The sequence below is a fragment of the Mesoplodon densirostris genome, chromosome 1 (genome assembly GCF_025265405.1).
Source record: "Mesoplodon densirostris isolate mMesDen1 chromosome 1, mMesDen1 primary haplotype, whole genome shotgun sequence".
NCBI lineage: Eukaryota > Metazoa > Chordata > Mammalia > Artiodactyla > Ziphiidae > Mesoplodon > Mesoplodon densirostris.
In genome coordinates, this window is record NC_082661.1 from 35400451 (window position 1) to 35415464 (window position 15014).

At 36.6% G+C, this 15014-nt stretch overlaps 1 protein-coding gene across 2 annotated transcripts in view; it reads right to left on the reverse strand.

Annotated features, from left to right (window-relative positions):
* Positions 1–15014, reverse strand: part of EXOC6 (exocyst complex component 6) — a 194943-nt gene that overhangs the window by 128077 nt on the left and 51852 nt on the right. For both annotated transcript variants that reach the window (XM_060114007.1, XM_060113927.1), the window contains exons 7-9: positions 11451–11603; positions 9362–9430; positions 4439–4522 (exon numbers count right to left, since the gene is read on the reverse strand). In XM_060114007.1, the coding sequence (XP_059969990.1) occupies positions 4439–4522; positions 9362–9430; positions 11451–11603 (306 nt within the window). The remainder of the gene's footprint in view (positions 1–4438; positions 4523–9361; positions 9431–11450; positions 11604–15014) is intronic.

A 15014-nucleotide genomic window follows, 5' to 3' on the forward strand; every position in this document is an offset into this window, starting at 1 on the left:
TATTTACACTTTCCTTGCTATTCATTCCTTCTAACATCTCATATCTTCCATTTGGCATCACTTTCCTTTTGACTGCAGTATATCCTTTCTTTAGTAAGGGTGTCTTGGTAACAAACTCTCCTCTTCTTTGCCTGAAAATGTCTATCTTTGCCCTTGTTCTGCTGAATATAGAATCCCAGGTAGACAGTTATTTCCCTTCAGCACTGAAAATATTCCACTGTCTTGTTTATTTGAAAATAATCTCTTCTCTCTGGGTATTTTTGAGGTCTTCTCTTTATCTTTGTTTTTAAAGTCAAATTTACTGAGGTATAATTTACATAAAGCAAAATTAAAACCCTTTTTACATACAGAGTCCGATGAGTTTTGATGAACATAGACATTTGTGTCACCACAACCAAAATCAAGATATAGAATATTTCCATCTCAAAAAAAGTTCCCTTTATGCCCCTCTACAGTGGATCACTCTGCCCAACCCTGGCCCGTTGTCACGGATCCCATTCTATCCCATAGTTTTGCCTTTTCAAAAACGTCATATAACACAAATCGTATTATACATAACTTTGTTGTATCTGAATTTTTTCACCTAGAATAATGCTGTTAAGATTTATCCATGTCACTGAATGTATCAGTTCCTCTTCTACTGCTGAGTACTATTCCATTATGACGGGGTACAACAATTTTTTTTTTTTTTTTTTTTCAGTACGCGGGTCTCTCACTGTTGTGGCCTCTCCCGTTGCGGAGCACAGGCTCTGGATGTGCAGGCTCAGTGGCCATGGCTCACGGGCCTAGCCACTCCACAGCATGTGGGATCTTCCCGGACTGGGGCACGAACCCGTGTCCCCTGCATCGGCAGGTGGACTCTCAACCACTGCACCACCAGGGAAGCCTGAGGTATGACAATTTGTTTATCTATTCACTAGCTCACAGACATTTGAGATGTTTCCAGTTTCTGGCATTTATGAATAAAGCTACTATAAACATTCACATATGAGCCACTATGTGGATAAATTTTCATCTCTCACGGGTAAAAACCTAGGAGTGGAATTGCTGGGTCATATGACAAGTGTATGCTTAACATTATAACAAACTGTCAAACTATTTTCCACAGTGGCAGTACAATATTTATACCTATCAGAAGTTTATGAGAGTTCTAGCTGCTCCAAATCCTCACCAGCACTTGCTATTATCAATCTTTTTAATTTTAGCCATTCTAGTAGGTATGTAGAGGTATCTCATTGTGGTTTTAATTTGCATTTCCCTGATGAAAAATGATATTTAACATCTTTTCATGTGCTTATTTGCCATCTGTGTATCTTTGGTAAAATGTCTATTTGAATCTTTTTAGTCTGTCTTTAGTTAGTTATACAAGTTCTTTATATATTCTAGATACAAGCCTTTTTTTAGACATGAGTTTTGCAAATGTTCTCTCCATCTATGTCTTGTCTTTTCATTTTCTTGACACTGCCTTTTGAAGAGTAGAAGTTTTCCATTTTGATGTTCAATCTATCAATTTCTTTCTTTATGGTTCATGCTTTATGTATCTCACCTAAGAAAATACTGCCTAACCCAAAGTCACAAAGATTTTAACCTTTGTTTTTTCCAAAAGTTTTACAATTTTAGCTCTTATATTTGGGTCCATGATCCATTTCTTGAAATGTTGAATGAGGTAAGCATCAACATTCATTTTTTTGCAAATGGGTAATTTCATTCTCTTGTAGTAAAAAGACACACTTTGTACAATTTCAAGTTTTTTAATATTTACTGACATTTATTTTATTACCCAGAATATCTATCTTGGTAAAACTTCCAGGTACACTTGGAAAAGCACGTGTATTCTGCTGTTTTGGGTGAATTATTCAATAAATGTCAATTAGTTCACTTAGCTCATAATGTTTTTCAGGTCTTCTATTTTCTCTTTACCTTTGGTGTTCTACATTTTCATTTTAAGTTCTCTAAAAGTGTACTTCTTTTTATTTAACCTACTTGGATTCCTTGGACTTGACTCTGTAGGTTTCTGTTTCTCATCTGTCTTAGTAAGTTCTCAGGTATTACCTCAAATATTCCTCTGTTCCTCTTGTTCTATCCTCTCTTTCTAAAACTGCAACTAAATATGTTACACCTCTCTGTATCTCCTCTGTCTTTCTTCTATATTTTTATTCTTTTTTTTTTGTTTTTGTTTTTTTGGTTTTTCTTGGTATGCGGGCCTCTCACTGTTGTGGCCTTTCCCGTTGCGGAGCACAGCCTCCGGACGCGCAGGCTCAGCGGCCATGGCTCACAGGTCCAGCCGCTCCGCAGCATGTGGGATCTTCCCAGACCGGGGCACAAACCCATGTCCCCTGCATCAGCAGGCGGACTCTCAACCACTGCGCCACCAGGGAAGCCCCTATATTTTTATTCTTTTGTCTCTCTATGATGTAGTCTAGAAATTTCTTCAGATCAACTAAGAGAATTCATCAACGTGTTCACGAAATTTTTCATGTTGGCTAATATATCTTTTTTTTTTTTTTTTTTTTTGCAGTACGCGGGCCTCTCACTGCTGTGGCCTCTCCCGTTGTGGAGCACAGGCTCCAGATGCGCAGGCTCAGTGGCCATGGCTCACAGGCCCAGCTGCTGCATGGCATGTGGGATCTTCCCAGACCGGGGCACGAACCCATGTCCCCTGCATTGGCAGGCAGACTCTCAACCACTGTGCCACCAGGGAAGCCCTGGCTAACATACCTTTAATTACTAGGTATCCTACTTGATTTTTTTCCACATTTTTTTGGTAATTCCTTTAGAGTTTCTTGTTGCCTAATGATATCAGCAAGCTTGCCTTTTATTTCTTTAAATATAATAGTGTTATTTTATATTCTATGCCTAATAACTCAAATATTGAAAGTCTTTTACAATTTATTTCTGTTGTCAATATTTCTAATGATTCTCACTTGTTTGATAACTAATTCTGAGTATGAGTTGCTAACTTTCCTTGAAACCTCAACTATGGATATCCTTTAATTTGGTATGAAGGTTTGGGGAAGAACTGCATTTGCTTCTACTAGGCACCTGGAGACAATATCAAAATGGAACCACTTTAAATTTTCAGCTTGAGATTTTTTTGATTATCCAAGTAGAATGAATTTGGATTGCAAACACATTTGAGGAACTGCTTGTTATGAATTCTCAGAGATTTTTTTTTCTTTGTTTACTCAGCACCAGGATTTGGGATAGGCAATTTTCTTTAGTGTATTTGGCAAAAGGACCAGAGAGGTTTTGCTAGATGGTTTTATCTCTAGGTCATACTAATAATGGGCTATAATTCTTTGGAGTCTCAGCCTTACAAAGGAGACAGTCTCTTATCACCCACTTTGGGTGACTCTACACTTAGCCCCCTGTACCCTTATGTCCTCAAAACTTATGCTTTCCCATTCAGCACATGCCCCTAGGATAAAAGCTACATTCAGTTCTTCATTATGCCTGTCTGAATTTCTTTCCTCATTTAGGTTTTCCTGTTTTGTTTTTCTTATATTTAGGTGTACTGAGGTATAAGTTACATGATCAAAACTCTTTTTCATGTGCTGTTTCTATGTGTTTTCACAAATACATCTAGTCACATACCTATCACCATAGCCAACATATAGAACAGTTCCATATTGACTTAGTTTTTTTTTTTACATTATAGATTATTTTATTTCAATTTTTCCTTATTTTTCTACAGTGAATACATCACAATTTTATAACCAAAAAAATACATATATTCTTGAGAATGACTAATAAAAATCCCACAAACATAGCCCTTTCAGATTACTTATTTAGTCTGTCAGGACTATACTTTCCTACCTGATCCTCAGTACATTTTAAAAGAATTTAAGATTTTAAAAAATGTTTTATCCAGCATCTTTAGTTGTTTTTTCAGTAGAACAATTAATCAAGATACACAGTCTAGGGCTTCCCTGGTGGCGCAGTGGTTGAGAGCCTGCCTGACGATGCAGGGGACACAGGTTCGTGCCCCAGTCCAGGAAGATCCCACATGCTGCGGAGTGGCTGGGCCTGTGAGCCATGGCTGCTGAGCCTGCGCGTCCGGAGCCTGTGCTCCGCAACAGGAGAGGCCACAACAGTGAGAGGCCCATGTACTGCAAAAAAAAAAAAAAAAAAAAGATACACAGTCTACCAGATTGTCAGAAACTAATGATCACTCCCTGACATTTAATATATTTACTTATTTATCTTTTTATGTATTCATTGTCATATTTATTCACTTACAGTCTATCTTCCCTAATAGAATGTAAGTTCATGAGAGAAGAGACTTAGCCATTTTGTTCACTGCTGTAACCTCCACACCTAAACCAATTATTGGAAATGGTAGGTATTCAATAAATATTTGTAGTTGAATGCATGCCTTGAAGAAATTAAAGAGGATAAAAACTTCAACATAACCAATTCGAAATTTTCACATACTTACCATATTTGACTGGGGTTGTAATACCAGTCTTGCCTGTTTCTTTCTTTGTTTTCGGTAATAATTTTCAAATGTTTCCTCATCACCCTAAAATAAAATCAGAAGAGTAATGAAAAACACACATACACAAACACACTGCTAAATGGCTAACTTTACCCCGTAAGAGTCATTTTTCAGTTTTTAACAACTGAATTTAAATGCGGAATGGTATTTCATATTGAATACCAAGAACAAGTTTTGGCATTATGGTTCATAGATAGTAACCTTGTTTGGTATCATGACAATTAAGAAGACTAAAGGTAAGTTCAAATAATTTGACTGTTCCCCAACTTGTCACTTAGGCTTTATACATTTTTGACTGAAGAAAGAAAATATCGCTGTCAGTGAGGGAAACTAAGAAAATCAGTTGGAAGCCTCAACTTCTGAACATGTTGTACAAGAACTAAGCAAATCTGACCACAGGACAAAATATACTATTTCTAACATGGTTTACTATTAATCTGCACAGGAAGAGAAAGGGAGGAACCCTTTGTGTATACTGTCCCTTGATTAAAGAAGACTTCTCCTTTATTTGGCACCTTGGAAGTTTTTACACATCAAGACAATGCACAATGGTACCATCAGGTATCAGTGAAGGATATGTTTTTCTTTTATAAAGTAAGTGTGGTAGCCTCCAAGACACCCCCCAAAGATCCCTTGTGTAGTCTCCTCCCACATTGTACCAAGGTAGGTCTATGTGACCAATAGGATGCAGCAGAAGTAAAAGTATGTCACTTCTGAATTAAGTTATAAAAGGCATCATGGTTTTCATTTGGTCTCTCTCAGATCACTCACTTCTGGGGAAAGCCAGTTGCCACATCATGAAGACTATCAGGCAGACTTGCAGACAGCCCATGCGGCAAGAAACTGAGACCTGCCAACAGCCACATCTGTTACACAGGTATAAAGGTACAGTCTTTCCCAGAGGACTTAGTGCCTGTTGACATAAACTCCCAGATAAAGATATATAAAGTGTCTGTATTAAAAACTGAGTGTTGTGTGAAAGAGTCAAGTCAATTACTAAATGCAGCAAATCTTTATGAAATATCAGGTAAAACAGAAGGCACTGGGGTAAGAACAACAAACAACACTCATGGTCTCTTGCAGATCCTACACATATAGAACAGGAATAACACAAAGTAACAGAAGTGCCTACTGGAACTCACTGTAGCACGGTGCCACATAAGACAGAAAAATTGAGCACTATCAAAGCAAAAAATCATTCTTCTACACCAAACTCAAAAACTTATAGGAGAACATCCAATTCGAAAGGAGTTGTGAAAGAATAAAACTTCATGTGATTAGACAAAAGGAAGCCTAGTTTTCAATGTTACTACAGATAGCAGTGTGATCGTGATGGAACCTAACCTCTGTTTGCCTCAGGTACGAATGCAGTTAAGTGTATATACTACTACCTCACATTGAAAAGAATCTATGAAGTTAAGGTAGTTTATACTCACACACACTGAAAGAACTATGTTATCAGAGACTAGACTAAAAGTATTATTGTTTTGATACTACACTATGATTTATTATAGCTTTAAAAAGAGAAATTCTTTTTAAAGGTCTATTCAGTAAAGTCCAACACACTTGAAACGTCACTTACTTATCTGTAAAACAGCAAATTTACATTGATATTGTGCTGTTAGATCACTTGCATCTCAGCTAGGAAGTGCAGAACTAGTCCTGTCTTTTAATAGAGGACTAAAAGAAAAATGTTAACAAATAAAGATAGTTCTATTTGCTCTAATTAACATGATTACCATTCTTTTTTCAATTACATAAATAATCCAAACCTCAAAACTCCTTAAAAGTAAATGGCTTAAGAAGGCAGTGGGATGACATATTCAAAGTGCTGAAAGAAAAACCAAGAATTCTATATCCAACAAAACTACTCTTAAAAAGCAAAGGAGGGCCTCCCTGGTGGCGCAAGTGGTTGAGAGTCCGCCTGCCGATGCAGGGGATACGGGTTCGTGCCCCGGTCTGGGAAGATCCCATATGCCGCGGAGCGGCTGGGCCCGTGAGCCATGGCTGCTGAGCCTGCGCGTCCGGAGCCTGCGCGTCCGGAGCCTGTGCTCCGCAACGGGGGAGGCCACAAAAGTGAGAGGCCCGCATACCGGAAAAAAAAAAAAAAAAAAAAAAAAAAGCAAAGGAGAGGGAATTCCCTGGTGGTCTAGTGGTTAGGACTCTGTGTTTTCAGTGCTGAGGGCCCAGGTTCAATCCCTGGTTGAGGAACTAAGATCCCACAAGCTGCGCAGTGTGGCCAAAAAAAAAAAAAAAAAAAAGCAAAAGAGAAATTAAGACACTCCCAGATAAACAAAACTGAGAGAATTTGACACTATCAGAACCTTCCCTAAAAGAAACACTAACAGAAGTACTTCAGTCAGAAATGCAAGGACACTAGACAGTAACTCTAATTCACATGAAGAAATTAAAAGTACCAGTAAAAGTAAATACAGAGGAAAATATAAAGACAGTGTATGTGCATTTTTGTTTGTAACTCTTTTCTTCTAATTTAAAAAAACAACTGCATAAAGAATTATAAATTTATAAAACTGTGTCAATGGCTAATGTGTAAATATAAAATTAGTATGAGAACAATAACATAAAGGAGAGGGATTAATGAGAACTAATTATACTGTTTTAAGATAAAGATGTTATTTGTAATTCCCAGGGCAAACACTAAGAAAATACTAAATATATAAATGTGTGTGTGTGTGTGTGTGTGTGTGCATGCGTATAAATAAATGACAAGGGAATTAAAATGGTACATGAGACAATATCTATTTAATGCAAAAGAAGGCAATAATGGAGAAAGAGAGGAACAAAAAAAGACATCAGACATATTAAAACAACCAGTAGATGTAAATCCTACCTTATCAGTAATTACATAAATATAAATGAACTAAACAATCCAATCAACAGGAAGAGATCAGCAGACTGAACTGAAAAAAAAAACACAGATCCATCTATATGCTATCTTACAAGAGACACATTTTAGATTCAAAGACACAAAAAGGTCAAAAATAACATAATAAAAAAATATACCATGCCAAGAGTAACCAAAAGAGCCTGAGTGCCTATACTATAATCAGCCAAAATAGAATTTAAGACAAAAAATATTACAAAGAAGGACATTTTATAATGAAAAAAGGTCTTACCATGGAGACATAACAATTATAAACATATACACACATAACAACAAAGCCTCAAAAACATATGAAGCAAAAACTGGCAGAACTAAGGAAGAATAGACAATTCGACAGTTATAGCTGGAGGCTTCAATAATCCCACTTTTAATAACAGATGAAACAAGCAAAAGATCAACAAAGATAAAGAAGATTTGAACACTATAATCAACTAAACCTAACTGATGGCTATAGAAAACACCACACAACAACAGCCAGATACACATTATTCTCAAGTTTACATGAAACATTCTCCAGGATAAAGCATATGTTATGCCATAAAACAAGCCTCAATAAATTTAAAAGGACTGGAATCATACAAAGTATGATCTGTGACTACAGTGGGATTAAATTAGGAATCAATAACAGAAGAACTTTTGTTTGTGAACAGAAATTCACAAACATGGAGATTAAACACACTTCTAAATAACTAATGGGTTAAAGAAGAAATCACAGGAAATTAGAAAATACTTTGAGATAAATGGAAACAAAAACACAACACACCAAAACTCATGGAATGCAGCTAAAGCAGTAGTTAGAAGGAAATTTATAGCTTTAAATGTCTGTATTAAAAAAGAAGAAAGGGACTTGTCTGGTGGCACAGTGGTTAAGAATATATCTGCCAGGGCTTCCCTGGTGGCTCAGTGATTAAGGATCTGCCTGCCAATGCAAGGGACACGGGTTCGAGCCCTGGTCCAGGAAGATCCCACATGCCACGGAGCAACGAAGCCCGTGTGCTGCAACTACTGAGCCTGCGTGCCACAAATACCAAAGCCCACACGCCTAGAGCCTGTGCTCCACAACAAGAGAAGCCACCGCAATGAGAAGCCTACACACCACAACAAAGAGTAGCCCCCACTTGTCACAACTAGAGAAAACCCGTGCGCAGCAACAAAGATCCAACACTGCCAAAAATAAAGATAAAAAAATTTTTTTAATAAATAAAAAAGAAGACAGATCTCAATCAATAACTTAAACTTCTACCTACATGAAGGAAGTTGGACACAAAAGGCCACATATAGTATGATTCCATTTATATGAAATACCCAGAATAGGCAAATCCATAGAGACAGAAAGTAAATTAATGGTTGTCAGGGACTGGGGGGAGGGGAGAATAAGGAGTGACTGCTAACAGGTAAGAGGTTTCTTTTTGTAGTAATAAAATGTTCTGGAATTAGTTGTAATGGCTGCACATCCTTGTGAATTATACTAAAACCACTGAACTGTATACTTTAAAAGGGTAACATTTTGGGTATATGAATTATATCAGAATAGTGCAATCATGTTTTTAAAAAAGATAATTGTTTAACCAAAACTAGTAACAATGTAGTGTGGGGTAAACAAATGTAGAAGTAACATATTTAAAAGTAACTGCGATACAACAGTACAAAGGCAAGAAGGGAGAAATGTAAGGTTCTTTTAACATACATGAAAAGTATACTTGAAAGTGCACCATGATTAAGTTAAAGAAAAAAGTAAATGCCTTACACACAGTGGATATTTCACAAGTAAATATTGCATGAAGGTTTAGAGCTCAATGAGCTGGTGGTCAGCCTTTAGAAAAAGCAGGCCTAAAATGCATACCTGTCTTTTTAATAATACAAATATACACACACAAATGTGTATACACACATATGTATACACACACAGAGATATATATGTATATATATACCCATGCACATATACAAAAGATACTTACCAGAACAGAATAAATGTGCAAACATCGGTAAACAGGGGAAAAATCAACAAGATCCTGAACAGTTAAGACCTGAAAAATAAAACCATTTTTTAAAAATTATAGGTCAAACTACTAGTCTACTGTTGAATAATATAAAATTAGAAAAGGAGATTCATGCACTTTGTGTTATAACATTTATCAACTATAAAAAGCACACACTATAAACACAATGCCTTTTTTATTTTGTTTTGGCATTTGTTTAGTAATTCATTCTGCATATATTTATCATCATTGTTGACTATTTTAGATTATAAGGTAATAAAGGGGAGAGACTGTATATCTTTAACATGCTTGATAGATTACCAGAAAATTGCTATGGATAACTAGATACATCATTATTGCTTCTGGTAAAGATGATGCACAAATGTATGATTTAGCTATAGATGAAATTCCTTCTCTTATGCATGACTTAAAATTATTTCATCAAATTGAAGAAATCATCATTATTATTTTATGGAACACTAACAAAGAAAAAAAAACCACTACCACTTGAAACTGTAGTATCATCAATTTTAAGATGTTTCCTGATTCTGAGATGTTAATAATATTTTTTAAAGTATACCTTACAATTAAAGAAACAGTAATATAAAGTTCCCTAAACTTGAGAAATAAACTCTTTTTAAAGGAACACATTTCTATTCTCATGAATCCTCTGAGTGAACTTAAATTATTTTTATTATAGAGTTACTTATTTCGGAAAATGATAGAAACAAAATGTAGTAATAATTAGAGTATGGATTTCGGTGTTGGGCCTGACGGCAATGTTCCCAGCAATTAAAGATATACAAAACAGACTAGGGAAAACTGAAACACGAAGACCAGATGGTCCATTTTTACCATTCTGAATCTCAAGGGAGAAAAGACTTACAGAGATTCTCTGAATATTGATTAAGAAAGAGCAAAAAAGTAGATTTCAAAAACATTTATTTCATTTCAAGGGACTAATCAGTTCACATTAATTCCACATTAGAAAGACATTAAACTATTCAAGGCTGTTTATTTATCTGTATATCAGACATCTACTATATATGCAAACATAAATGTATATACATACATACATATTAACATACATATACGTACACACACATATATACACACACACACTCACAAATACATACAGACTCACTCATCCTCAGGTATATAATGCAAATGTACATACTGAACACTCATTGGTTCCCCCAGACACAGAGAAGCCATGGACACATATTTATATGGTTCCTTTTTAATCAATCAATTAAAAGTTCTTACTACACCCCAACAGTGTCCTTAGAAAAAGAATTTAAAATCTCACTGACAAGGTGAAACTTATAAACAATTGGGAATACTAGACTCCTTATGGTATTAACTAAATTCAAAAGGAATTCAACAGAAAAGATAAAAAGTAGGCTCAACAGAAGACTTCGAGGAGGGAACAAAAGCAGCACTAGGACTAGGAATGAATTTGACTGAAGAGGATAAAAGAAAGCAAATATTTAGGACAATTTCAAGGTTTCTAGACTTAGTAAAACTTTTTTAAGAAACTGAAAACTTAACTTTAATCATATTAAAATTATTTTGTAGTATCTCAGCACCAGCCGAAGGATAAAAAGGTAGGCTATCCAGAATTAGTCTAAATGGCAAGGTTAAGCCATCATGCAATTAAATGTCTGCCACAAGTAATTAAATTATGAGTGATCACTACAAAAATATCATTAAATTTACACTTTTACTGCTAATTATGGCAGAAAACCTAGGTTCAACTATCTGCAGCTTACAAATATAATCTACAATATATCTTGTTTATCTGTCAATTATTCAGTCTAACATTTCAGATGACTCCTTTGCCCTAATAGCTCATTACAAACTGATCTACGTAAATTCAGTTTCCACATGGCAAGACTGAGTGAGTGTCACACAGACAACATTACAACTCAAGAGAAAAAAAAAACATCCAATAATAGATGAGGGAGGGAGAAAGGAAAGAAAGGAAAAAAGGAAGAAAAGAAAGGAAGGAAGAAACAAACAAAAAAAGATACAAAGAAAGAAAGAGAAAGAAACAAATTCCCATCACCTCCTCTTCATTCTCATCCTCTTCCTCAAATACAGGTTTCAATACAATTTCATTCCTTTCTTCTGGAATTCTATCATTTATATACATAGTCTTCCCAAATTTTACATTATTTTGCTTCTGCAGAATAACACTGAAGAGTTTCTGCTGCTGTGCCTATTTGGGAAAAAGAAAAATTAAGTTTATTTGAAAAATTATTGTAATCAAAATTGGTTCAAGAAGTTATTCATATTTTCTCATCTTTTTATTATTTATTTATTATTATTATTATTATTTTTTTTTTGCAGTACGTGGGCCTCTCACTGTTGTGGCCTCTCCCGTTGCAGAGCACAGGCTCCGGACACGCAGGCTCAGTAGCCATGGTTCACGGGCCCAGCCGCTCCGTGGCATGTGGGATCTTCCCGGACCGGGGCACGAACCCGTGTCCCCTGCATCGGCAGGCGGACTCTCAACCACTGCGCCACCAGGGAAGCCCTTCTCATCTTTTTAATGTCTGTAGGTGTAGGATCTGGAATGATGTCCCATTTTTGTTCATGATTTGCACCCTCCTTTTTTCAACAGTCTTGCAGGGGTTATCAATTTTATCTGAAAAGACTAAGAACCAACTTTTGTCTTTGTTGATCCTCCCTTTTGTATTTTGTTTTCTATTATATTGGTTTCTACTCTTGATTATCTCCTTCCAGTTTCTTTTTTTCAATTTTATTTTATTGTGGTAAGCAACTTTAACATGAGATCTACCCTCTTAAATTTTAAAGTGTACATACATATTACATTATTAATATGTATATCAATAATTTAATACATTATTGTTGATAGGTATAATACTGATATTTATAGAAGACCTCTAGAGTTTGTTCATCACTTTTTTATTTTTTGGCCGCACTGTGCGGCTTGTGTGATCTTAGTTCTCCGACCAGGGACAGAACCGGGTCCACAGCAGTGAAAGCTCGGAGTTCTAACCGAGACAGGCCTAGGACCTGGGACCCTTTGCTTCAGTGCTGCAATACTTGCACCTGGACGAACCTCTCCTCCAGCAACAAAATACAAAGAAACTATAAGGGACTAAAAATAACTGCATGCATGCACAGTTGGGGCAAACTGTGGACAAAAGATACAAAGGGACCAAAAATCCCCACTGCCACTTTTTAAGAGCCCAGAGCAAAAGCAGGGTACTGAGCATGCCCTCTACACATTAGGCCACCTAAAGGGTGGGCAAAACACCTAAGCCACCCCTCCAGCCTGACCCATGGACACACCCCTACCCTCACCCCATATAAGGAACAAGCTCACCCCTCCTCAGGGAGTAAGCAAGCAAGGGAACCTGTTGTCTGTTCTCGCTCCCCCCTGCTGCAGCAGGGGCCCCAGTAAAGCCTTGGCTGAATTTCTTGTCTGGCCTCTAGTCAATTTCTACTGATTAGGGAAGACCAAGAACCCTGGTAGGTATCACTAACCACTGGACTGCCAAGGAATTCCCTAGAGCTTGTTCATCTATACTGAAACTTTATGTCTGTTGATTAGTAACTCCTCATTTCCCCCTGGCAACCACCATCCCACTCTTCGATTCTATGCATTTGACTAACTTAGATAGCTGATAATTTCCTTTTTAAAGGCTGGATAGTATTCCATTATAGGTACATACCACATTTTCTTAATCCATTCATTTGTCAATGGACGTTTACACTGTTTCCACATCTTAGGTATTGTGAATAATGCTGCAAAGAGCATGGGAGTGCTAATATTCGTCAAGACCCTGATTTCAGGATTTTTAGATAAATACCCATAGTAGAACATACGATAGCTCCATTGTTAACTTTTTTTTTAATTAGTTGATTTATTTTTAATTTTTTGGGGCTGTGTTGGGTCTTCATTGCTGTGCATAGACTTTCTCTAGTTGTGGCGATCAGTGCTCTTGGATGTGGTGCTCGGGCTTCTCATTGTGGTGGCCTCTCTTGTTGCAGAGCACAGGCTCTAGGCACGTGGGCTTCACTAGTTGTGGCATGCAGGCTCAGTAGTTGTGGTTTGTGAGCTCTAGAGCACAGGCTTAGTAGTTGTGGCACACGGGCTTAGTTGCTTTGTGGCATGTGGGATCTTCCCGGACCAGGGCTCAAACCCATGTCCCCTTCATTGGCAGACAGATACATAACCACTGCGCCACCAGGGAAGTCCCCATTGTTAACTTTTTGAGGAACCTCCATACTGTTTTCCATAGCAGCTACACCATTATATATTCCCGCCAACATTTTACAAGAGTTCCAATTTCTCCACATCCTTACCAACACTTACTATCTTTTTTTTTTTTTTGCGGTATGTGGGCCTCTCACTGTTGTGGCCTCTCCTGCTGTGGAGCACAGGCTCCGGACACACAGGCCCAGAGGCCATGGCTCACGGGCCCAGCCACTCTGCGGCATGTGGGATCTTCCCGGACTGGGGCACGAACCCGTGTCCCCTGCATCGGCAGGCAGACTCTCAACCACTGCGCCACCAGGGAAGCCCTGTTTTTTTTGATAATAGCCATCTTGAGAGGTGTAAGGTGACATCCCATTGTGATTTTGATTTGCATTTCCCTAATGGTTAATAAAGTTAGCATCTTTTCATATATCTGTTGGCCATTTTTATGTCTCCTTTGGAGAAATGTCTTTTCAAATCCCTAGCTCATTTTTTAATCAGGTGATTAGTTTTGCTTTGTTTTGTTTTTTGCTAGTAAGTTGTATGATTTCCTTACATATTTTGGAGACTAACCCCTAATCAGATACACAGTTTGCAATTTTTTTCTTCCATGCCGTAGGTTGTCTTTTCACTCTGTTTCCTTTGCTATGCAGAAGCTTTTGAGTTAGATGTAATTCCACTTATTTTTGTTTATGTTGCCTATGCTTTTTGTGTCATATCAATACTTCTACTTTCATTGAGTTTAATTTGCTACTGTTTCTCTAACTTCTTGAAATGGATACTTAGGATCATTGATTTCTGCCTTTCTTTCCTAATTTATAAATTTAAGCCTACAAATTTCCCTTAAACTTGACTTTTATCATATCCTACAAGTTTTTCATATATCACATTTTCATTATAATTCAATTCAAAATATTTTCTGGTTTCAAATGAGTTTCTTCTTTGACCCATGGGTTATTTAGAATTTTATTTCTTAATTTCCAAATATATAGGGATTTTCTACTTATCTATTTATTACCAGTTTCAGGAATAATTCCAATGTGGCCAGAGAATATGTTCTATATTATTTCAATCCTTTGAAATGTATTGACATTTCCTCTATGGACTAAAACATAATCAATTTTGATGAAGTTCTTTAAAAATGTATATTCTGAAATTAAGAGATACAGTGTTACATGTGTCAATTAGGTCAGGGTTGCTAATAATTATTTTAAAGGACTAAATCCTTACTATACCTATTGGCTCTAGTAGTTACTGAGAGGAGTGTTGAAATCTATTATGATTGTCAAGATGTCTATTTCTCCTTTTAATTCTGACAATTTTTGCTTTTACATATTTTGAGACTATGTTATTAGACAGAAATAAATTTAGAATTGTTTATTTTCCTGATGAACTGAACCT